The following is a 25,582-nucleotide window of genomic DNA, read 5'->3' as shown; positions in this document are numbered from 1 at the left end:
AGTCTAGGGTCGGCAGGGTTGTTTTCGGAAAACAGAAAACACAATTTTTTTTTCCTAGGCCTTATTGAGAATATTGTTTCTGTCCATGCGTTTAGTCATCCAAAGACAACGTGCAAGATCCTACTTAGACTAACATTCTGGTTCAAAGTTGTTAAACTTTTGGCAGACTCAAGGACTCTGTGGCGACTGTAGTAGTTGAACTGTACCTCCCACGTAATGCTTGATCAATATATATAGTACCTTATCAGCAACCGGCACTTCATATTTGCAGATCCTTCTTAATTGTATACACAGGTGGTTTGTTAGGTTATGCATGTGGCAATGAAACAATGTCAAAAGAACAAAGAAATTGTTGGGAAACTGTATCTATCAGTTTTTTATTCGTCTGATTCTGCAATTTTATTAGAGTCTGTAATGCAGTTTTTTATGATTTAAATACTAATGTGGTAAATTATATATGTTAAGCTTGGGCACACTTTGTCTATATTGCAGCAATGGTACTGTGCAATGTAAATTTGTACTTGAATTTTTCCACCTATTTCAAGTATTTGCTGGACACCTTAAAAGCTTTAGAGTTCAATTTCACCATGCAATGTTCTATGGAGGGTGGGGAAGTGTTTGGTGACCAAGTTAATTAGTCATTCTTGCTTTTGTTGCAGGATTGGAAGTTCTGTACAAATGCACTGTACTTAAAAATATTTTTCAGTAGGGCTTGGAACTGAAGACTAGTCTTTAGACGTAGAAAAATCTCTCCAAAATGGAACTTCAGGATTTTAAATGTATTTCAGTACAGCAATTTCTTGTACAATTTGCAATTTGCTCACAATAATTTGTACCATTTGTCTGAGTCGATCTTTGCTCAGCATACAGATAGAAGAAACACTTCACCAGTAATTTAAAACATTCAGTAATTTAAAACATTCAGTTCATGTCCTTACATTATAAGGGGCCCAGTTTCTCCAGAAAATCTGTTTTAGTTCCACAGATTCAGGCACTGTATTTTCTGAATCCAATTAAGTGTGGTGAAGTCATTGGCAAGGGTCCTAATTGACTAGGTGTCACATCACGTGGTGGCCCACGTTAATGCCTTAGTGCCCACACCTAGGTCAATATAAGAGGTACTTCTAGCTTACCTGTTTGCTTTTCCACCTGAAGTGACAATAAAAGAAACAACCCCTGAGACCCAGTCCGATAGGGCCTGTAGGTTTAGACCAGGGCTTGAAATTCATTTTTGGGAACAGGTTCACTGGTGCACCCAACCTAAAAAAATGGTGACAAAAATTTTTTGGGGTGCACCATACTAGTATAAGATAAAATAAGTAGAATGTCAGCAAAAACTAATTATGTTTCATTTCTAAAGAAAAGTACTGCACCAATGATTTTTTCTGACACTTGGATGTTATTAACTTATGCTGTATACTACTATTATTGAACATCTTTACATACGTGAACCTACGAAAATATTTGGGTGCACTGCTGTACCCACAGAAAAAAATTGGGTGCACAGGTCAAAATTTGGGTGCACTAAGGTGCACGTGCACCCAGTATTTCGAGCCCTGTAGGGCCTGTAGGTTCAGACTAAACAAAATTTTCAAGTCCAGGGGGTTAAGCAGCGGTCAAGAGGTCACATGAGTCATTCCACCAGGGAGGCTGGGTATCCCAGAGACTAATGAGACATACTGTCTGTGTCAGGCAGCAGGTGTTTCGTAAATGCACACGCACACCTGGTTGATTGTGTACTAGTATATCACTGTATATGCTTCTGTCTGCTTGTCACTTGTGGAGCTTTCAATGATGGTATTACTAGCAGCTTAAGGCCTAGGAAAAAAATGTTGTGTTTCCTGTTTCCCGACCAACCCTAGAAAAAACTGCTTACCCTAGCCTTTTTTGTGGACGCCCTTGCAAGGGACATAAATTTTTCGTGCTGATTAATTTTTTCTACCGCCATGATCTGACACCTGAGTGATGAAATGTTGTACAATTGGTTTTCCAACATTGACATTGAAAATAGTATCCTCAAAAACTCCTCATGCAAGTTATACTGTAAGTTGGATCACTAGAGAGTGCCATAGTCTAATAAAGAAAATAAAGAGAAAAAAAGATAATCCCTACCTACCGACCCTAATTTTTTTAAGGACTGAAACAGGAAACACAACATTTTAGGCCCAAATAGTTTTTCCGTAACAAATTATGCAAATTTTCTCATGAAAATGTTGCTGACATGTTTTCTATTTCTCTAAATAGTGCTGGAGGGTGGTTTATTTTATGCTTTTCCCTCTTCCGGTGTTATCTTAATTTCCATATAAGTCTCAGAAAAATTCATGCAAAACGTAAGAAAGAGTCTCTGATCAACCGGCTTTGAAAAATGCGTGGACTGTATTTCAAAGTCAGTTGAATAAGTCTGAATAACCCTATGAGTAACTATGTACACAGTAGTCTCAGTGTGACCTGTCTAACCCATGAATGTGACAGTGTCAGCTGTCCTGTCCCTAGTAATGCCATCATTGTTGGCCTATTGATGCACAACTCTTGAGTAAACACTGACACCATACTGTAGCTTTGTATCAGTGACCTCGCTTTTTTCCACCAGGAAGCTATACTTGTTCTATACATAACCTTTTCTACTTCGTTGGCTGTTTCTTTTATCATTTCTTTGACACTGACTCGCTTTTATTTTGTTCCAAATTTTTTTTTGGAGGGAGGAAGGGGAAATAGGTGTCATGCATGCACATGTATTTTCATGTTGAAAGCAATGGATAATGAAAGTAAGCTTGTTTTATGCAGGAAAGACTTACAAGTCATATTTCCTTTGTCTGTTGCAGCTATCATCACGTTTGTGAACTGTGCGTACGTTCGATGGGGGACCAGAGTACAGGACCTGTTCACCTATGCCAAGCTAGTAGCCCTGGTGGTCATCATCATCACTGGTCTTGTGCACATGGGATATGGTAAGTACTGTACTTGTGGCAAAGATGATTTTCCTGAAATGGAGATGTGTACAAAAAAATTGAAATACCATTGTACTTCTCTTTCTTTTTCACCCTTACTGAAGATGAAATGATGAAAACAATACCAGAAATGCATTATCCTTGAAATGGGAACTGATCTCAAATACTAGTAGATGGTTTAAGCCTTGGTCACAACCCGCCGTACGTGCTTTTTGTCCGTATGTTTTATTGGGAGGCTATGTCTGCTACGTTTTTATGAAAACGTGGGGAAGGAGTGGCGTCAACGCACGTCACTCGCACGGTCGCTAGGTGTAAGAGTGAGGCTTTATTTGGTAGACTTTGTCTACAGAATAGATGCCAGTAATTGTGCAAATTATTTTGTTGTTCAGCAGAAGCAACTTATCTTTAGAAACACAGAAACACAAAGTGTGCATCACCAATTCTCAATCAACACCACTGTATTATCTAAGCAGGTGTTCCAGTGCTCCTTTCACCTGCCGTAGCTGTTCTGCTTTAATTTACAAGGAAAATTGTTTGTCTCATGGGACCTCTTACTCTGTTACCAGAACAAGCTATATACCAGCCTTTTGTGTTCACTGATGTTATCTATCCAGGATGCTATCCTATGCATTTTTACATTTGCACAATGTGTTACCCCAACTACCAGTTGGCACCCAAGTGAAATATTAGTAGTTAGGCTGTCTGCAATTCTGTATCAAACTGAAATGACTTGGATGTGCTAAAGTGAAATTTGCATTTTCTGGTTTAGACATTACCAGACGGAGTACTTATAGGCCTATTAGGAGTGCCATGTGCCTGCCTGATCCATCTGCCAAATGGCAAGAACATAACTTCCCAAGAAAGAACACCAAAAGCTTCCGGTCTCACTTCCTTTTGGACTTGCAAACTACATATGGACCAGTGGGAACTGGGGCAAGCTTTGGTTAAGTGTCTCTTGTCAAGACTTGATTTATAAACTAAACCCTTTTTCCTTGGTTCTTTGTGTTTTGTAGGTGAAGTTGCACCATTCCAGAATTCGTTTGAGGGCACGACAGCCAACGTTGGTGGGATTGCTCTGGCGCTCTACTCAGGCCTTTTCGCATATGCAGGATGGTAGGAAAATAGACCAACTTTTCTGGCTCAAATGATATTGCACAATATGACATTAGGCCACACCAATTTAATTTGATGGTTCTCGGATTTGCTTCTTCATTTTTTTCTGATTTGAAAAAAAAAATTCTGGTTCTGAATCAACTCAAATATGCTCAAATTTTGTCCCCATCAGTTGAGGAAGTCCTTTTCTTTCTAGTTGTTACAGTTTTCCCATCTATCAATGCAGTGGTTTGATTAAAAGTTCATTGTTTAAATATAAGCCCAGCCATTTGTGTTGACTTCATGGCCCCTATCATAGCATTTGGGGGTATAATAGGATGCCTAGACCTGTTTTTATTCTTTTCGCCGTTGCTTCATATTTTTCTGAAAAAATCCGAGAACCAACAACTTAAATTGGTGTGGCCTTATCTATACACAGATTATCTGTTTGCTTTTTTTCTACCACTCAGAAACAACAAGCATACACTAAACCCTTGTCTTATGGTTTTGAAACACCACAAAAGAAGAAAAAAGCATGCTACTGTCTAGTATAGCACTCAGAAAATATGTTTACAATTTGATTTATTGAAGCACCACAAACACTGTGTGACAAATTGCACTGATTGCTCATTAAGCATCTTCTTAGATCCATCAATCCTAGAAGGACACAAGCAATGTTACATATGTAACACGTACATATATTTAGGTCAAGCTATGTCCAGCCATTTGTGCAGTATGTCTGCAGGTATAAATTGGTAGCAGACAATTTGACAAATCCCTTTTCTGGTGTCTGTCAGCTGTCAGTTTAGTAAAATGGGGTCACTAGTCACGAGTGTGTCACACTGTGTGTGCATTTGGGTGGGTGCGGGTATTAAAGGTTATCTTGAAATGTATGGTCTGATAACTGAGGATAGGACCAGAAATATTACGCAGATATTGTGGATATGGAAAAGCAGGTTTTATCCTACAAAACTGTTACATCCAACTTGCTATTATACTGCACATCTAGCTTTTGATAGGATTTTGAGTACTCTAATTTGAGTACCCTAATTTCCCAATGACAGGAAGTAGGCCTTTACTTAGGAGGCATCATAAATAAAATTGGGTCCAATTTTCAGGTACATTTCTATCGAAAATAATTGCTTACAGTGTGTCATGCTATTACTATTACTCTATTCTATCCAAAGCAATGTAGATAGTTAAATAGAATGAATATGAAGCAAGTGAAGGTATTTTAAGTCCCAAATCCCCTCTGTTGGCCGACTGATGTTTTTCAGCTCCTAAGGCCACAGCAATTTAATTTCTTGGTTAACGGATTTTTCTAGAAAAATAATGGAGCGGGCGGGCGAAAAAAAATAAAAACAGGCCTAGGCATCCTATTATGGCCCAAAATGGTACAACAGGAGCCACGAAGTCAACACACCAGGCTGGTTCAAAATTTAAACATTGAATTTTGAACTTTTAATGATACCACTGCATTGAAGGATGGAACAACTGTAACAACTAGGATGAAAAGGACTGTTTTCAACTGTTCAGGGCAAAATATGAGCATTTTGCAGTTGATTCTGAATTTTTATTTTTATTTGCAAATCAGAAAAAAATGAAACGGGGGAATCCGTTAACCAAGAAATTAAATTGGTGTGGCCTAATCTCATATTTCCGTAATCTCACTACTTATTGATTTCCTATGCTCCCCAGGGACACGTTGAACTATGCAACAGAAGAGCTGCGGGACCCTTACAGGTAATTTGACACCATCAATATGGAAATTTCCTTCCTGTCAACAGCAGTATATCTTAGAAACTAGGTCAGGTCAATAACCCACTGTGTTGTCATAGTCAATTAGCGGAGCGGTGTTGCTTAGCCCAGTAAAACATGTACCAGGATGTTGTGAAAACTGTCAGTGTATTGTTGATGAAGTTTAGACATCCAGGTAATACGATACACCAAAAAGCAGTTACTCAAGCAACTGGTTTGTGCTTATAAACCTGCATTTCTCCTCTGGTCTCTCAGTCATTGATGAAAGCTAGTGGATGCTAGCTGAAAAATCTGACCGTTTCCAAAATCATATCAAGTTGCTTGAGTAACTGCTTTTTGGCGTGTCAATGTATTGGATGTCAGTTCTACACTAGAGCATTCAAAGCACAGCTATTTGAAACAAGAAGAACATTATTACAACAGGGAAAGGTAGTGGTTGATTGGCAAAGCTATTTCTTCAAAAAAGTGTGAAACTTCACTGTATTGAAAATAAACATTGGCCAAGTCTCAGAATGTTGTCAGCGATTCGAGTATGCAACAAATATACACTTTCTACTGTATGTTGAGAGAAAAACCTGAGTTCATACTGAATTTTACAACTTTTTTGCATGGGGTATACTGTATGCTAGTACATCCAAATTAGATAATGATACTGACACAATGCTGAGCTATCTTTTTGCTAGTTATTGGATTATTTATCTCTGATTTTTATTAGCTTATCGTGACCTTTAGTTGATGAGGCAGAATAAGTACTAAGTCTAAACTAAAGCTTAGGACTACCACTCCTGAACTTAAACTAACCTCTACCCTGGTCTAAACCCACGTTAGAAGAACAGAAGTATAGCAGAAATCACCAAGTTGGAATAACAGCTTTCATGCTTGCATTTTTAGAAACCTACCTCGTGCCATCTGGATCTCCCTGCCCATTGTGTCCATCATCTACATCCTCACCAACATCTCCTACTACACCATCCTGTCTACAACAGAAGTGCTGACCTCAGATGCTGTAGCTGTGGTGGGTATCTGTGGTAATGTGTGTGTGTCACTGTACTTGTGTGTGTGTGTGTGTGTGTGCGTGTGTGTCTGTATGTGTGTACGTGCGTGCATGTATGAAGGGTGCAGGGTGAGGTGGGGGTAATGTGTGTTACCTAGCACGTCGGCAGAATGTACTGCACCTGCGCGAAACCCGTCATGTACTGTGCATAGCATGTCGGCAGAACGTCTCCAATAAGGTCGTATTAGCGCCTATAAGGTTAACACTCCATGTATAGTTTCCAAATATTATACTGAAAAAATACTGTCTGCAACAGGTAAAAATCTGATGCATTGCTGATCAAAAATCTGACAAAAACCATGAAAAATGGGGGTTTTGCGCAGGCGCAGTACGTTCTGCCGACGTGCTGTGTTAGCTACATCTGTATACAATGGAGGAGATACCATAGGTATCTACAGTCTCTTGTGTGTGTTGGTGCTGTCTATTGTCCTCAATATTTAACTACAAAAAGCTTAGCCTTTTGGTACATACTTAACAAATCATGCATATGGCTGGAATTGCCAAAGTTTGATGTTTTGGTGTCAAGAAGTATTAGACTGGATTTGTTGTTCCTTATACAGTATATAATTTCATTCCTCTGTTATTTTTCCCAGTCCTTTGCAAACAGGTCCCTTGGTGTGATGGCTTGGTGCATCCCCATTGCTGTAGCCATGTCGACATTTGGAGGCCTGAATGCATCCATCTTTGCTGCAGCCAGGTACAAACTTGAATACCTACTTCGAACATTGTGGATTTGTTACATTTGTGGTCATACCTAAAAATGTGAGTGGGTACCTGAACAGGCTTCTACTAACTCATTTTTGTGAGGATAGAAAATTTAGAAGAGAAAATTATCAAAATGGACTACTGGTACATGTATAAGTCGATTTACCCCATCTAATGATGTCTATTGTAGATCTTAATGATTTCTGTCCTTGTTTGAACTTTAACAAAAATGGTCTATGTGCTCCACTGGTGTGTATCACACTAAACCTGTTATCCACCTTCTTCGCAACCTGTTATCCACCTTAAACAAATCCATGCGAAGGCCTCTCCTCACTCAGGTCTATGAACTGACACAGTCATCATACTTGGAAAATCTGTATCTGTATATCTGTACATGAATATGTATCTGTACAGGAATCTCCTGTATCTGATTTCAAAGTATGAGATGTACACCTGAAAATCATTTATCACCATAGCTTCTATTTTTTCTATTAATTGATCCTCCTGATATTGTTCCAGGTTATTTTTCGTGGGTGCTCGTGAGGGACATCTACCAGACTTGCTGGCCATGGTGCACATCACTAGATACACACCAGTCCCAGCTGTGTTGTTTAACGTAAGTTCTCTGTCACCTAACAATTAGAATTCTTAAGTTTTTAGCAGTTTTTTTTTGTTCCATGTCAATGTTTGAGTAGAAAGGGGAAGATACACAGATGGCATGTATAAAACTGCTAATATCATACTGAAATAAAGACATACAAGACCTCATACCTTTTTATACCAATGCTGTTGAAGTCTTTGACATTTACAAGCAATTTCTATTTTTCACAGAATCTATTCCATGAAAGGTATTCAGTTTTGACCCATGTCCTGCAGAGCCCAACAATTGCTAACAAATCTATATAGCACTCTGTATAGGTACGACTTGGGGATATTTCGCATTATACTGCAGCAAAATGCAACAAATGCCGCCACAGGGCAAATAAGTTGGCGGTCTATGACCTAATTAAGACATGAAATTATTGAAAATATTGTGTAAAAAATGCCAGCAGGACAAGGGTTAATATTCAACGTATTTAGAAGTACCTATGAGCACATCTCTAATTGTTCTGACTAATTTGTCTGCGCCCAATTTCAGGGTTTTATGGCGATCTGTTACCTGACCACAGACGACGTGTTCACCCTGATTAACTACTACAGCTTCATGTACTGGCTGACAGTGGGCCTGTCTGTAGCAGCTCTGTTGTGGCTGAGGTATAAGAGACCGGACATGCACAGACCCATCAAGGTACTTGTCTGTTTTACATGTCTGAAATTAGCCTCTACCAGGCTACGGGAAGTGGCTGCAGAGAGTAGAAATTGACCAAATAGACAGATGATAGGCAAGCAAGAAGGTCCTGTCAATGACCTGAACCAGACGTCTGTCACCATGGTAACTAGTGTTGGGTTACATCATGTTGCAATTTTATAGCAGGAGGGATTTATACTCCTGTCTGACCATCTATATGGATGTACTTGAGTAAGAATTAACAGAGCAGACCGTATGCGAAGGTAAACATTTGCAAATGTTACCTTTCTAGTTAATCTATGTCATTGTACTTGACTATGAAGTGACAACTACTCTCCCTTCCCCACCCCACAGGTGAACCTGTTCTTCCCCATATCGTTCCTGATTGCCTGTGTGTTCCTGGTGGTTGTTCCCTTCTACTCCGACACTGTCAACTCCCTGATAGGAACTGCCATTGCTGCCACAGGCCTTCCTGTGTACTATGTCGGTGTCTACATGAAGAAGAAGCCGGTTTGGCTGACAAACTTTGTTGGTGAGTATCAATTGTTTAACCCTTGTCCTGCTGCATGACATTGATATTCATGCATATATGAATTATGATTTTAACATGAAGAAATGATATATTACTGTCTCATTCAGTATTGAATCTACACACATGTATTTATGTTTACCAAAGGAAAACATATTGTTTTTGCTGTTTCCTCCTCTTCTTCCTCTTTTCCAAACAAATAAGGTCAATGACCTGAACCCGATGTCTGTCACCATGGCAACTAGTGTTGGTTTACATTATGTTGCAATTTTATAGCAGGAGGGATTTAGACTCTTGTCTGACCATACATTGTATATACTATGAATGTGTTTGAGTAAGAATTAACAGAGCAGACCATATGCGAAGGTAATTGATGCAAAGGAGATCACAATTATGTTTTTGGATTCAATTTTTTGTGAGGAATGTATCCTGTACAACAACTCAAAGCAATTCTGATCTAGTGATGACTTCTTTGTGCAGATACTGCGACCAGAGCGTGTCAGAAGGTGATGATGTCCATCCTGCCTGATGTTGATGTCCAGCAGAAGATGATAGAGGAGGCTGGGTAGTAAGGACAGTCTCAAGATGTCTTGGAATGTCAAGAATGTTCTTCAAGACTGCTACATGTGTGTTATATGGGGATTTAATCTGTTAGCCAGGGAACTGCTTGTTGAGTTTACTTTACTGAATAGCACTGTCAAAAATAGTAATCTATGTTGGAACAACCACTTTCTTTTATTTATGTACAGTTAATATACTCTCCAATCAGAGGTTTGGGCTTTGGGTTATTTTGGCATATTTTGTAGTACTTTTTTATTTTTTTTTTTTTTTTTGCACTGGAATTTTTCTTTCATTTTGGGTTAGGTGGAAGAAAAATTCCAGTGCAAAAAAGAAACCCCGATAAAAAGTCTAAGAACACGCCAAAAATAACCCAAAACCCAAACCTCTGCTTGGAGAGTACAGTTAATGACCAAAGTGCCCCAGGACCTACATGTATTTACTGCTTCTAAACTATTTCATATTGATGGCTACTGACACTCCTTTATCTACACACGTACCAATAGGACCCGTGAGAATCACATCAATAGGTGCATCGTCATCTTGTATCCTATCATTTTTTAGAAAAACCATCATACCTCATGGCAAGAGGACCATTCTATATAATCTCCAAGCAGATCTTTCGGTGGGGGAAGACAGTATCCAATCGGCCACTCTGTTACTTCGGTGGGAAATTGTTACAGAGTTGCCTATTGGATACTGTCTTCCCCCACCAAAAGATCTGCTTGGAGATTACATTCAATAGACCTTAGCACACGATTCAATACACTTAGTACCAAAGTGTGTGGATTCTACCTCCTATTAGTCCAAAGACCCATTCTTTATAAGTCTGTATGGTTAACTATGAAAATGGTGAGGGTTTTTGTCAATAGTGTACAAAAACGCACCCAGCCAGACCCCTAGAATACTCTAGTGCGAAATTCTGCTGAACAGTCTTCCAGTTTGAATGGCAAAGTTCTTTGGTCACAACCATTTATTTTTCCCAAGCCGAGGTTTCGATGACCGTCTGTCATCTTCATCAGGGCAATTCTGACTGGTTTACTGTGCACTGACGCTAGATGTTACTTGGACAGACGGTCATCGAAACGTTGGCTCGTAAAAAATAAATGGTTGTGATCAAAGAGCTCTGCTATTCATTTGTTTACCAACCTGATGAAATTATTCAAGGAAGTCTTCCAGTATGTCTTGTTAATGTTACTTGTGAAATCCTTTGTGTAAGAAGCTGGTGGACAGGGTATGTGGAGATTGTCTGTAACTGGGTTAAGCCAAAAGGATAACTACAATGTAATCATTCTTACTGTATGAACATTCAGGCTATACAAATGCTTCAACTATTGACTCTTTTTGAAGAGAATGGAAGAGAAGAGAAGAAAGAACTATGATTAGAGAGCAACGAAATCTGTATCAGACCGATTGCCAGTGTCTTACTCTTAGAGCATTGTTGCTCCAACTAAATCACATGGAAACAAGTTACCTACAAAGCACTTTGACAACACACATTTTGTGAGAAAAGATAAACCTTTACTCTTGGATGTTTTTAGATGTTTTTAAACAATATCGTATATATTTGTACAGCAGTGGAACTATTTATGGTCCATCCATGTCAGATATCCTTGTAGAAGTGAATGTGTACAGTATACAAGAAGTGTTTGACAAATCAGAAGAACTGTCTTTTAATTGTGACTTTAGAAACCTTGTACACTACATAAAGTCTTAAACTCTTTTCTACGGAGGCCCGTAAGTACAGTGCTGCATGTCTGCACGAATACAGTATTTGCGCAGACACGCAGCGACTGTACTTACGGGCCACCATACTTTTCAGATTTATCTTCTTAACATGAGGATACCATTTGGTGTACATTTGTAATCAAAGTAGTTCTGAGACCAGTGACAACAATTACCCATTGGAATGTTTAACAAATGACATTCAAACTGGAACAGAGACATACATATTGTATGAACTTAACTTTAACCTAAGTTACTCAGGTCACCCAATTGTAACTTGGGTCAATGGAAACCAAAGGATCACAAGTCTTTTACTGTTAGGTTTTACTTGTATCTTGTGTACATTCTTCATCTTTGTTTTGTTTTGTTTTCTTGATGATTATGATATTTGGTCTCTTTTGTTAAACTAAAACTTGCAGCTGATGGTACAGAGGATAGACATTCTAATTTCTGATAGAATGTGTTGTATTTTCCAAAGCATGAGGCACAGCAGATATATAAGATAATATTGATGCCAAAAGATTTCCATGTACAGTCTTCTTTCAATGAAAGCGTTCAACACAATCAAAGAGAAGAAAAATACAAATGTATTTCCAATCTTAAAAAAGAATCCAGCTAAATATTAAGTTGTACAGTATATCTTGTACAATATCTTTTCTTTAAGGTACACTGATGTTAGATATAAGATTTGAAAATGTTGCTTTTTATGATTTTGCAGTAGACCGTAGTTTATGCTTCAACTCTGGAACAAGAGAAATGTTGATGATGATTTATTTGCATATTTTAGCTTTGCTTATAGAATCAGTTTTGACAATTTTAAGAATATTGAAGATCTCCTTGAGTAGAATTACAACACACAGGAAGATGATTTTTTGTGCATTGAAGGAAGTAAGTGCTTTGTGAAATGAAGAATACTACTAGTATTTGAAATGCCTTGAAATGTTGTTCTTACATTCATTGAATGTGATTATTATCCACAAGTAACACAATATGCCAACACACAACACCAACCCAGTAATTAAACATCAAATTATCCTCATTTGATGGTGTTCATAAGGCGACACCAATTTAATTTGTTGGTTCTCGGATATGCCTCATCATTTTTTTCTGATTTGCAAAAAAAAAGATTCTGGTTCTGAATCAACTCAAATATGCTTTATATTTTGCTCCCAACTGTTGTGGAAAGTCCTTTTCTTCCTAGTTGTCACAGTTTTCCATCTATCAATGCAGTGGTTTGAGTAAAAGTTCAAACTTCATTGCTTAAATGAAGTTTGTGTTGACTTCATGGCTCCTATGGTAGCATTTTGGGCTGTAATAGGATGCCTAGACCTGTATTTTTTTTCCGCCCTGTCGCTTCATATTTTTTCAGAAAAAAATCCGAGAACCAACAAATTAAATTGGTGTGACCTAGGTAGCGCAATACTCTTCTCACAGAGTCAGTTACATTAATAGTGTTGGCATGGCAAATCATCACAATGCCATTTTGACATTTTGCTTCTGCATAGCAGTTGATATACTAGTATCCATCCATTAGTCATCTGTCTCCACTTGGTTTCAGCTTTAGTTTCTTTTTCACATAGCTTTACACCTTTATCTTCACAAATCAAGGAATACAAGACAACAATGCTTAACTGTAGAATGTTTTCAGCATGGAAACCTGCCACATTTAAGTCAAACTTGCAATTGACAAAGCCGAACAAATGACATAGAGATCATATATTGCTTGTCAGGCCTTTTTTCTGTTAAAAAATATACAGTTATTTTATGAAAACTTTGCAACATCTTGTATATAGTTACTCTTTTTTTTACTTTGCATAAGATGTGATGTTTGTATTTGGCACATCCTGAGATTTTGTTATAACTTTCGATCCAAAACAAAAAATTCTGTCACCTAGAGCTTTCGACCAGTCACTCTGGTCATCCTCAGTAGACTGACCCAGTGAGGCTTGTCACATGGCTTCTTTGAAGTGTGACGGTAGATTTTGGTAGATTATGGACAGACATGTAGTAACAAATCCTTAGGACTTAGCAGAAGGGCACCAAGTCATTTTTTGTGCGCTCGTTGTACAGTGGTTAATGATCCTACCTCTTGGCCAATTTGGGATTTCGATTGCCGACTTTTGCTCACCCAACATGCACACTACTGCAAAGTGTTGCAGCCCTTGGAGTGACCCACTGTTCACAATGCTTGTCAAATAGAGCTAGCAGAATTTCCACAGTACAATGAACAATATACTGTACATACATGTACTTTCCTATCAACGTTAGAGGAAGATTGGCTCTTTAGTAAGCTTCCCTGGTTCACTTTCACCATTCAAGGAAAAGGTCGAGGGGGAGAAATGTAGAGAAAAACCTAACCACATGTACACACCCAAACGTTCATAATGGCATAAAAAATTAATTCAATTTCCCGAAATTTTGTATGGTCAACTTGACAAGACAGTAGTAGGTGGGGGACACTTTTCTTCTCAAGCCATCTTCTCTGTCTCCTGTCTTTCTTCGTCGTTCTGTAAGACGGTATCTTCTGCCTCCTGAGGAACACACAGCAGGAGTTTCTGCACTCTTCTTGTGATGCCATCTGGAAGAAAAGGGATCGGAAGTTGTTGCATTTCCTGACCGTCTTTAGATATGTTTGTATCAGGACCTTTTTCCACAAGGGGTACTAGCAACAACACAACAAACTTGAAAGACAATATGAAATGTCTTTAGCTTTAAAAACAGGCCTATTTGGGTCATACGGATGACGTAACGTGTTATGTCTAAACATTCAGACATCGGCATTGAACGTTTGAAATGGTGAGTTAAATTTTGTGGGAGAAAAGAAGGACTTGTATTGAGAAAAATAGAATATTTCAGGGGTATCACACAATTTGTAAGAAAGCAAGGGCAAAGGTGGAAATCTCGGTGGAAGTTCAAACCTCTTGATACCTTTTCAGCACCAAGGACAGAGATTGTATGTCCATCTTTTAATAATGACATTAAAATATACATTTCTCATAGTTAACAGCAGCTAACAGCAAATAATTGCAACGAAATAATCTCCAAGCAGATCCCTTTCGGTGGCAAGGCAGTATCCATTAGCCAGAGAAGGTCGCCGGCCACCGACGGTGGGGATAGCGACAAAAAAACGGCCATATATAAAAAGCTAACGATCATTCCCCCACAACCTCTGATTGGAGAGTAGCAACGAACCATATTCTAAGTTAGGGTTCGTCACTGTGTTTAAAGCAGATACAGTACGTCTCACCTGCAATGTTGTGTAGCCATGCGGGGTGGACCTTTCTGTGCACGCCGATGTAGTACACGGGAACGCCGGACAGGAAGATGGCGCACCCGATCACCGAGTCCCGGAACGCTGAGTAGAACGGCACGATAACCAGAAACAAACTGGCCATCAGGAACAACACCGGGAGAGCCAGGTGGACCTGGAATAAGAAGACAGTCTTTGTAAATTGTAGCAACTTTCGGCCTTAAAACGCCTTGAGTTGTGCCATCAAAAAAATTTTAATATTTGTTTGAGATTTCTTTGATGACAAAACTCGAGCCTTTAAGAAACGTTGAACAAGGTCCTTAGAGTTTTGCACTGAAGGCGTTCCTGCCAAATATAATCTTTTTTCTTTCTTTTCGTCATGACAAATATGTCTGTTACCATTGAAAGTCCCGCATTTGTACAGACAGGCACTCGATATAGTTAACGGGAGTCCGCGTCTTGGCTGTTTTCCAGCCGGTAACCTTCATAAACATGTGCAATGATAGTAAAATACAGAATAACGTGCAATGGAATGTATTTATTGAGAAGGATTCTCTTCAATTATATACAAGATTATTTCCCTAGTTTAGATTTTTAGGTAGAAAAGAAAAATTCACATTCCTCATAAAACTCGATAATCCTCGTACTATAAGCTCAATCTGTTCTTACAATTACAAGTGTCTTAAGAAGCGAGAAGAAGCAGAACCTGTACATATGTAGTTTTACTATAGATATATTTCAGTCTACCGTCGCTACTAGTATTTGCCGTGACCTGTACTTAGTTCTCAATGAGCAAAAATGTACAAAGGTCTTTCTTTCAATAAAGATTATGCTGACACACACCTTGATGGGTCTGTGCATGTCAGGCTGTCTCCATCTGAGGTACAGCAGGGCGGCGATAGACAGCCCCACCCCGATCCAGTACATGAAGCTGAAGTAGTTAATCAGCGTCAACACGTCATCCGAGATGAGGTAGCAACAGACCAGGAACCCCTGTACAGGGAGGGAAGTCGTCAGACAACCGGAGAAATGTGCAAATCCCATATACTAGCATAACGTTTTACATGTATCTGACACACACACACAAACACACGCACAGAGAGAGAGAGAGAGGGAGAGAAAGGGCGAGAGAGAGAGGGAGAGACCTGTAAAATGATCTAGGTACTTTTGTAAGTTTTAAAGTCTGTGTTTGTACATAGCTATAGTGATTAGTGAACACTGAATGGCCATAATTGTAATAAGATGTACATGTAATTGTAGCCGAAAGGATGCAGGATAGCTTAGCATGAAAGTTCATCTGTGTTGGTATACTTCATCATGACCAAAAGGGCTAATCGTTCAAGCCAACACTAAGACGTACCCAAATTTTCGGCCCACTCCGTCAGCCTTGTTCACGGAATGGACCCTTCTACTGCAGCTTCCGGTTGGCTTGAACGTCTAGCCTTTTGATCTTCATGATAGCTTCTTTCGAAAAGGCTTAGAAGTCTATACACAGCCATCTGCGCATTGACCCAGTTTTTAAATTGGATCAAACTAGCGACACAATGTATACATAGATAATGTATGAAGGGCAGGAAACATTCTTTACGTTAAAAAGAACTGCTGGGGCGGGAGTCAAGGTCCAAATGTTGATCATGGACAGCACCTGGGGTAGATGGCCCTCCCGAGATCCCACAAAGTACAATCTGAAAAGAAACAACATACCAAAATCATGACAATCCGTCGACCGGTTCTTGACTTATCCTCCTTCGAATATTTTTCCTGCAGTTCCAGAACAAGCCGCTAGGGGGCAAAAACTCATATCACTGCTTCCCTAGCCAAACAGCTATCTACCATCCAAAATTCGTAACCCTAACATGTTCAGATCAAGAGATTTTAAGACCGGAAGTTCTGCTGCAGTACCAACAAAAGCTGTTAAGAGGCCCAAAATCTAATCATTTCTAGGTCTCATCAAGACCTACACACCTACAAAGTTTCATGACGATGCATATCGAGATTCATGATGTTCACAGACAGACGGACAAACGCTACTGAAAACATAACCTTCTTGGTGAAGGTAATAAATGATACATAGAGAGTGCACAATCAACAACATAACGACATCAGCGATAACGTACATTGGAAAGCTTTTAAAGAATTAAGGACGAGAAAGCGATTTGGTGAGTCCAGTTGCAACGTTGATGAAATTAGACGTTTGTGGGCCAGTCCTACCTTGACACTGCCAGGATGTATGCATTGATCCCTCCAATGGTCGTCATGGCAACGAGGATGGGTATCGTCCAGCTGACCACGCCCATCGCTTTTTCTGCATAGGTCTGTGGCGGGTGGAGAGGTGTCAGAACGTTTCTACATAACACATACCTCATATCGGCGTTACGTTTCATTCAGGCACCCTTTCTGACCCGAAGGCCTCATACTGCGCAGATAAGGTCTTTTCCCATTGGGTGGTGACCATTGACAAATGAAAATTGCATTTGTATGACCTATGACTTCGCCTATGGGTTGAATACCAGCCATTATGTAAACGTATGACTTGAAAGACAGTAAAACACACAAACCTTTTGAAATTTCAAACACACACACACACACACACACACACACACACACACACACACACACCTAAGCACACACATATGATACAGGTTAATAATCACGGACCTATACAATATGACAATATGACGAAAAGACTAAACTTTATGTCCAATACCAAGTCAATTGGGAATTTGAGGGCCAAAATTTTCGGATAACTCCTTCAGCTTTCTGTTGGATATCAAGCTTAAATTTAGCCTTTTCGTCATAATGTATTATACCGGCAGAGATGACCCTTCATACTAAAATCGTAGACAATGTACATGTAGATGCATGTAAACGTCTAGTAAACACAGGTGCTTTTGACTTCCTCTCGCATTTTAGTAATTGTGTAATATTGACAGAACGCACCACGGCCACAGCCTCGGACTCCAGGACCTGCTGTGCGGACAGGACGGAGTACATGGCGAGGTTGATGAGGATGTACAGGACCGTCACGATCGGCATGGAGATCCAGATGGCCCGCGGCAGGTTCTTATGCGGGTTTTTTATCTCCTCCGTGATGAAGTTCAACATGTCCCTGGGGGGTAGACAAAGGGTCGCGTAAAATGTCGAAACTAACATATATTCTGTAAGTAGGATGACATGTACTTAGCTTGTCATGAAAGTTCATCTGTGCTGGTAGTAATCATATAAAAGTTTTACTTTATTCCAGCACAAAGATTAAACAGAGCTATATATAGAGATCAAATTATCAACGACCACTGTCACCTTCATCAGGATACTTGTAGTTGATGACCAATCACTCCTCGCTTTGCGTTTTGAAGTGATTGGTCATTGAAGGTGACAGTGGTCGTTGAAAATTTGATCTCTGTTTAATCTTTGTGTTGGAATAAAAGTCTACTTTTTATTTAGCTTTGTTCGATCTTTGTTGTAGTGGACCATACGAAAGTCTTTCGAATCAATAAAGAATCAATAAAGAATCCATGAAAACAAAATGCCATTCCGTAGTGATAAAAGCATGGTGTTGCAAAATTTCGCAAGGGTTGACTAGTTAAAGCAGATACACATCTTCTCACAAACATAATCACACGGCTTCAATTAAATAGTGATGTCCACGTTCAACGTTCAAGGTTTAAACGGTGGAGTCAAAGATTTTAACGATACATGTATACGTTACTTCTTACCATCCGGCAAAGGCGTACAGACCGGGATACAGGGCTAAGGCCGCCCGTCCCATGTCAGGATTTGTTCCTTTGAAAGGGTTCTGGAACACGTGCATATCTCCTGGAATCGGAATTTTAAAAGGTTATGTATCAAAGAATAACATGAAATGTGGAGGGGGTACTGAATGCTCTGCCACAGTCCGTAGTCAACTCAAAAACATTGAACGTGTTTAAGACACGGTTAGACAAACATTGGGAGAGTCTGAAGTACAACACTTGAGTAAAGTTCGAAACCGGGATTACTACAGGCAAGCCTTCTCATCCCGAAGATGGCATCGTGGTATCAAGGGTTTAAGAAAGACAACGACAATCACATTCAAAAGATAAGATGCACAGAAACACTCGGAGATGAATGTATCAATAAAATTCCTTTACCTATATCCGATAGAAAATATCAGCTGTGAAGCTTTACAGGCTATAATTCTAAATACACCATATGTGCCAACGTTTACACAGCGAACTTGGCCCTTCCTAGACCACACATATACGATAAGGGCAATGTTTGAACAGTGGCGCTATGAAGTACTTGACTTTATCTAACATGTCAAGGGTAGAACAAAATGTAAATAGACCAAATGTAAATATAGGCAACAAGAACAACGACAGAAAAGAAGCCCATGCATCCCGATCTTGTGCCCTTGAGAAAGGCACTTGTACGACTTTCCTCACTTAATTCTGGAGAAATTTAGTATTGTCTATTGCCCTCTGCGTTGGTGAATATGAAAATAAGTTGACAGAACCTTGTGCTAAATATTCGTGTGGCGTAACGGCAGAGTACTCTACTTGGAACCAAGAGGTCCCGGGTTCGAGTCCTGACATGCCACCGATCTTGTGCTCTTGGGAAAGGCACTTTACACGACTTTCCGCACTTCGCTCAGGTAAAAATTAGTATTGTATTGTCCCCTGTGTTGGTGGCGGCATTTATATAAGTTGAAAAAACTTAAGTGTGCCGTCACCACGTCTTGTGGTTAGATGTTGGAATGAATTTTTTTTTTAAAACTCCCACCTGTGATGACGACGTTGACGACGCCTGAGATGATGACCATGACGCAGGCTGCCACGCCGGCGTAGGCGAACGCGTCCTGCACTCTCGTCACCCACCGCACGTTGGCGCAGTTAACAAACGTCAGCACGCCTGAATACGACAGAAAGTTTGACAAAAAGAGGACAATATTAGCCTCCATAGCATGCCAAAAACTAGGGGGGTTCGGGGGTCTTCATGTAGCCTGGGTACCATCCCCAGTAGTATATTCGCAAACTCTATAACTAGTTATAGAGTTTGCGAATATACTACTGGGGATGGTACCCAGGCTAGTCTTCATGGTCTTTGAGAGCTTTTATGTGCTATTTTCTCATTGTATATAGACAACATAGCTGGTTGAATTACCCCCGTTTTTTTAACTGGGCCAATCAGAAAACAGCCGAAGACCACCAAACCCCCAGTTCTAGAACTACGGAGGCCAGGACAATATAAAATCACCCAAATTGTACAGAATGGTTTTTGAAATTTGGCATCTGAGATCGCGATAGGGTTTGGTACGGGAAGTTTATTTATTCTCATACTTTCATTGAGTTTTAGGCAAGAAGCATGTACAGTTGCTTTTGTGACGCCTTCTCGTCGTTAAAAACATAAAAGGAAAGTAAAACACAATGACAAAATACATACATAATTACAAAGTGGGTAAAACAAAAATGAGTATAAACAAGACAAGTTGGTGATCTATCAATTACGAGAATCTACCTGTACAGTAAATAAGGTTTTGAACTACATCAAAGACATTACAGTTTTGTGAATATAAGCCGTAAGGAACATTAAGAACTGTCATTGAGATGCTGTAGCTCTACTACATACGGGGATATCAATCGGTACTTTTTTAAACGACTTGGCTAACGTATACATGTACAAAGTAAACCCACTTGGTGGGCGTTCATTTACGTAATGTATAATATGTATATATATGAAAAGGCCTCATTGCCGTTGAAGTATGAAAGCTACGTGGCTGATGATGATGTTTGATTTAATACATGCACGTACGCCAATGACGTCAATAAACCACATGTGCGTGCACATAACACATTACACAAACGCATCAATATCAACTTTAATGTAAGACGTCATGTTACTGCTGTTCATATCTAAATGTGTGCTCTGTGCTATCATATTTCGTGTTACTTATTATCTATAAATATAACCAGGCAATCAATCGATCTCACAGCACTAAATTTTTACTCAATCATGGTACAAATGGTTTTGATTCAGTGCGAACATCACATATACACAGCCAACATCACATATCACTGCATCAAAGTAAGAAACAAAACATTAAATCAGAGCCTTTTCTTGTCTCCTCTCTTCATAGTTATCTGCCATCCACCTTCCGGCATGGCAACAGACATTTTTGCCCATTTTCGGCATGTTGACCACTGTCAGAAGGCAACAAGATTTCTTGTTTTTTTTTCCCCAAATCAGGCGAAAATTAATGCTCGCGGTGATGTCATCCATAAAAATTACTTGCTGTGGCCTAATGGAAGAAAATTAGTGTTATTCTGCATTAAACGACTAGGCGACACGGGGGATTTAAATAGCCATCACACACACGATTCCTGCCGGATATATGTCTGAAGAGGGTTTTGAGGCTATGACTCAGGGATAACCGTTAACAGTAAGGCTGTGTACAAGACGGCGCCAGCCTCCGCCGGGTACAGGGACCCAGTGATCCGCCGGCTTGACATCCTCGACTCGCTGATCTTTCCTCAGTCCCGTGACCGGACAAATCGTTAACAAAGTACTTTGACTCAGCCAAAGAAAACTGTACGAAACAGTAATTGTTACTCTTTCGACTGCCATGTTTACGCGGCTGTAATTTGGTCCAATTAATGGACAATCAAATTATTCACATCACCCATCTGGCACTACCGTACCATACTGTGATGTGGTTAGAGACGGCATGTCAGATACCGGCGTGTGTCTTCAATTATACTGCCAGGCCGCGGCAAGACTCCGCTCCCATCTTCCCTCCCATGCTCACGCCCACGCCGTTAGCACAGATTATCAATCACAGTTAGCAGGCCCTGACAACTGACAGTTAGCTTGGACGATCTTGGAAAATACTAGTACAGTACCTCTTTCGAAGAGGCTTTTGAAACACACTCATGTTTTGTCAGTTCCTCGTATTAGGTTGTTATAAATTCTTGAACAACATACGTTACGTATCTTAATTAAGCTGTACGTTAGATGTGTCATCTAGAATACAATCTATCTGAAAGAAAACTGTTATTTCTTTCAGATAGATTGCATTTTACATAGACAATCGCGGCATGTGGGCAACACCATACAATAATGTCGACGTCGTCAGCAAAACCCAGGGGATATTTTCCAGAATTGAATGAATGGCTTGTGGGCTACAAGCCACACCAGAAATCCATGCTCTCGTGGTGGAAAATCCCCCCACAGCCACTAGGCACGAGGGCGAGCTCACATGACAGACACGTGTTGACCACAGATGACGCGTCAGTGTAGTTTCGTCAGACTGTCAATGGCATGGTACAGCTAAGTCAGCAAGTGTCCTGTCACATGATTGAACTTAGACCTTTGGCCCACACCAACAGGCTATAAGAAGCTCTTACGCGGATTAGCGATAATGATGCTATCAAATGTATGCAAGCACTTGAGAGGAGATCACCAGTTTGATTGGTATTTATAAGGCCACACCAAGTAAATTTTATGGATGACGTCCTTTGGAGACCCTAAATCTAATGCGAGAGGGCGAAAAAAAACAAAAAGGGCCCTAAAAAACAAGATTCCTAGATTAGAAATATACTAAGAGACGACAAATGTTAGGACACAAATTGAATGAGGTGACACAGTGTAGCAAGCAAGAAGTCTTTTATTCATCATCAAAACGGCAATAAATCAGGTGGAACAGCAGTTGTCGCCCTGTCCTGTTTTCGCATTACAGGTTTCACGTCAATCTGACGATTTGCTGCAATGTCGTGACTCTTTGGTCATAGTTACAGGAAGCGGAATTTCTTGGGGTTTTTTCTAGGAACAGGCCAAAATCAATGCGCGCGCGGACGTCATCCATAAAATTTACTTGGTGTGGCCTAAACACAACGCAGGGTATGTATAACTGTAATAGTACACATGCACGGAGGTTGTCAAGTCAGCTTAAACGCACAGTAACGTACGTTATACATGCACATGTATGTAGCCGCGTTTGAAGAAGGAAAATGGGTATATAGTCTACAAGGGAAGTTCAAAAGCCACTGTCTAAACCCTGTCTCATGCTGTTGCGCTCGATAAGCAAGTCAGGCAGTCGTGTATATCAAAAGAGGCTGACATGCGGACAATTAGATAAATTTTGGAGGAGGGGGGGAGGGAGGTATGTGGTGAGGAAGATATCGATGTATCAATGAACTTGCTCTGTCCTTGACTTTATCAAGGAAGTGGCTCCGGTGAAGGTCTTTTGCTCTACATCTCTGATAAGCCGATCCGCAGAATTGCTGTATAAGTGTTATTCGAGAAAGAAGTGGGATTCCCTGGGCCACAGGCTGATGTAAAAGTCGACCCATGTGGTGACAGATGTGGTACAGGGTGTATTGGAGAGGGTTGAGCTTACACACACTTCTTGCATCAGCAAGACTGCAACGTTACTGTTTTGGAGCCTCCGTAACAGGCTTATAGAACTGGGGGTTTGGTGGTCTTCGTCTGTTTTCTGATTAGCCCAGTTCTAAACGGGGGTAATTCAACCAGGCCGGCTATGTTGTCTATATGCAATCAGCAAAATAGCACATAAAAGCTCCTAAAGACCCTGAAGACCCCCCAAAACTCACAGTTTTTTGGCATGCTATGGAGGCTAACTGGTTCGCGTATTCCGTGGCTAAGGGATGGGGTTGACCCACTTCTGGAAATGGCGCGATGGAATAATAAAATCAAAACTCTTATACCGTATTGCGTATCAATTAAAAAAAAAAAACGTTGGCTCCAAATCTTCCGTACAGGTGTTTTTTTTTCTATCAGGAAGATAAAGATACATCCACATATACAATGTACACAGTGAAGTATAAAATTATTGTTACCATACACACGTAGTTCCAATGAGGTCACGCCAATTTAATTTGTTGGTTCTCGGATGCGCCTCTTCATTTTTCGGATCCGAATCTTCAAAGATTCTGGTTCTGAATCAAATCAGATATGCTCATATTTTGTCCCCAATAGTTCAGGAAAGTCCTTTTCTTCGTTCCTCGTTGTTACAGTTTTTCCATCATTGTTTAAATATCAACCCAGCTGCAGCCTTTTGTGTTGACTTCATGGTTCCTATTGTAGCATTTGGGGCTATAATAGGATTTTTTTCGCCCTGTCGCTTCATATTTTTTCTGGAAAAAATATCCGAGAACCAACAAATTGAATTGGTGTGCCCTATTGGATGTGAAGTCCGTACTTACAGACGATAGCGATGGCGAGCAGTCTGACGGCTCCGTACGGCACCTCACACCCGGGGAAGAACGGCTGGACCAGGTAGGAGGAGAAGGTGAGCGCGATGACCGCCTGGCCGGTCGGGTCCACGATCAGCACCGACACCCACAGCCGCAGAAACGCCGGGAACGGGCCGAACGCTTCCAAGATGTAGGCATAGCTAGCTCCTGACTTTAAGATAGAGGTGCCTAGCTCTGCGTAACACAGGGCACCCAGGGCAGAAAACACACCGCTGACAGCCCAGACGATGAGGGAGAGGCCGGTGGAACCGGTGTACAGGAGGACACCCTTCGGCGCGATGAAGATCCCCGAGCCGAGGATGTTCCCCACCATCAAGCCGACGGCGTTCGCCAGGGTGACCTGTCTTTGCAGACGCACGGGGGAGCCCTTCCCTCCATTCCTGTTGTCTTGTACAGCATGATTTATGCTGCCCGGGTCCATCATTGGGCTCGCCGCGGTGCTATCACCTTGTCCACCCGCCCCCATCTCTCAACCTTCCCGAAGAAACGTTTCCTGACCAGAAATTTTACAAAACGGCAGCTGAAGCATGGCCGATCCCGAGAACGGATGGTTTGAAAAGGCAGGCTTGTGCAATACCGGCTTTTCTTCCCATGGTCCCAGCTGCCGGGACATTGCATCACCTCATGAATGTATAATCCTGATTATAATATATACATGTATTTCCATCCGCGGCGCTTGCACTGGTACTCTCCCATGCGATTCGTGTCAGATGTTCTAGTGCAAGGGCACTCTAATCAGTGGCTGCAAAATACAGTATTAAACTGCCCAGGCAGTATCTATTGGCCAGACTGTATCTATTAGCCACCCAATATCGACAAATGGATAGTCTGACCAATGGATACTGCCTGGACAATTTGATACTGCATTTTGCAGCCACCGAAACATCTGCTTGGAGATTAGGGTACTCATCTAGGTACAGGACCAAACTTTATATTGCGGAAAAAGTACATTGATGGATTAGATTATTAAACCCAGTTCTGAACGTAATGTATTGGGTTTATTTAAGCAAGGAGGTTTAAATTTAAATTTTTAACCTTGCTTGGTTTAACTTAAGAAACAGCTCGCGTGCGTTTAAGTTTAATTTGGTTAAGCCAAGGAGGTTCAAAAAGGACGTTTAGATATCTAAAAAATGTCCAGTTCACGACTGATTTTTTTCTCTTGTAATATAGCGGTGTTATGTTTGCGGTCAATTTATTCTGTACAAATAAACAAGATGGAAACACAGCGCTGTATGTACGTGTGAGACGTCAACGTCAAAACGACCATGTAGACGAACATAGCTTTTACGCAATCTCAATGACAACGTGTGGGGTCGTGTGGCGCAGCGGCAGCGTTCTCGACTCGGAACCAGAGGCCCCGGGTTCGAGTCCTGACATGCCATCGATCTTGTGCCCTTGGGAAAGGCACTTTACACGACTTTCCT

General features: G+C 40.5%; 2 protein-coding genes across 2 annotated transcripts in view; one reads left to right on the top strand and one right to left on the bottom strand.

Annotated features, from left to right (window-relative positions):
* The window catches only part of LOC109473960 (Y+L amino acid transporter 2-like), a 15,254-nt gene extending 5,071 nt beyond the window's left edge, over positions 1-10,183 (top strand). The window contains exons 3-11 of the mRNA XM_019774149.1: positions 2,823-2,948; positions 3,962-4,061; positions 5,739-5,783; positions 6,690-6,813; positions 7,446-7,549; positions 8,077-8,173; positions 8,696-8,845; positions 9,200-9,377; positions 9,855-10,183. Of these exons, the coding sequence (XP_019629708.1) occupies positions 2,823-2,948; positions 3,962-4,061; positions 5,739-5,783; positions 6,690-6,813; positions 7,446-7,549; positions 8,077-8,173; positions 8,696-8,845; positions 9,200-9,377; positions 9,855-9,943 (1,013 nt within the window). The 3' untranslated portion in view covers positions 9,944-10,183. The remainder of the gene's footprint in view (positions 1-2,822; positions 2,949-3,961; positions 4,062-5,738; positions 5,784-6,689; positions 6,814-7,445; positions 7,550-8,076; positions 8,174-8,695; positions 8,846-9,199; positions 9,378-9,854) is intronic.
* Positions 10,184-14,031: 3,848 nt separating this feature from the next.
* Positions 14,032-24,824, bottom strand: LOC109473462 (Y+L amino acid transporter 2-like). Its single transcript, XM_019773325.1, has 9 exons — positions 24,108-24,824; positions 19,669-19,797; positions 18,624-18,723; positions 17,848-18,016; positions 17,119-17,222; positions 16,496-16,592; positions 15,751-15,900; positions 14,905-15,082; positions 14,032-14,235 (listed from the first exon to the last, which is right to left on the bottom strand). The coding sequence occupies exons 1-9, from the start codon at positions 24,622-24,624 to the stop codon at positions 14,126-14,128; spliced, it is 1,554 nt and encodes a 517-aa protein (XP_019628884.1). The 5' UTR covers positions 24,625-24,824; the 3' UTR covers positions 14,032-14,125.
* Between the last annotated feature and the right edge of the window lie 758 nt (positions 24,825-25,582).

The sequence above is a fragment of the Branchiostoma belcheri genome, unplaced genomic scaffold (assembly GCF_001625305.1).
Source record: "Branchiostoma belcheri isolate BF01 breed outbred unplaced genomic scaffold, Haploidv18h27 scaffold3, whole genome shotgun sequence".
In the NCBI taxonomy this organism is placed as follows: domain Eukaryota; kingdom Metazoa; phylum Chordata; class Leptocardii; order Amphioxiformes; family Branchiostomatidae; genus Branchiostoma; species Branchiostoma belcheri.
Note: the sequence above shows the minus strand (reverse complement) of the source record. Positions and strands in the feature narration are given on the sequence as shown.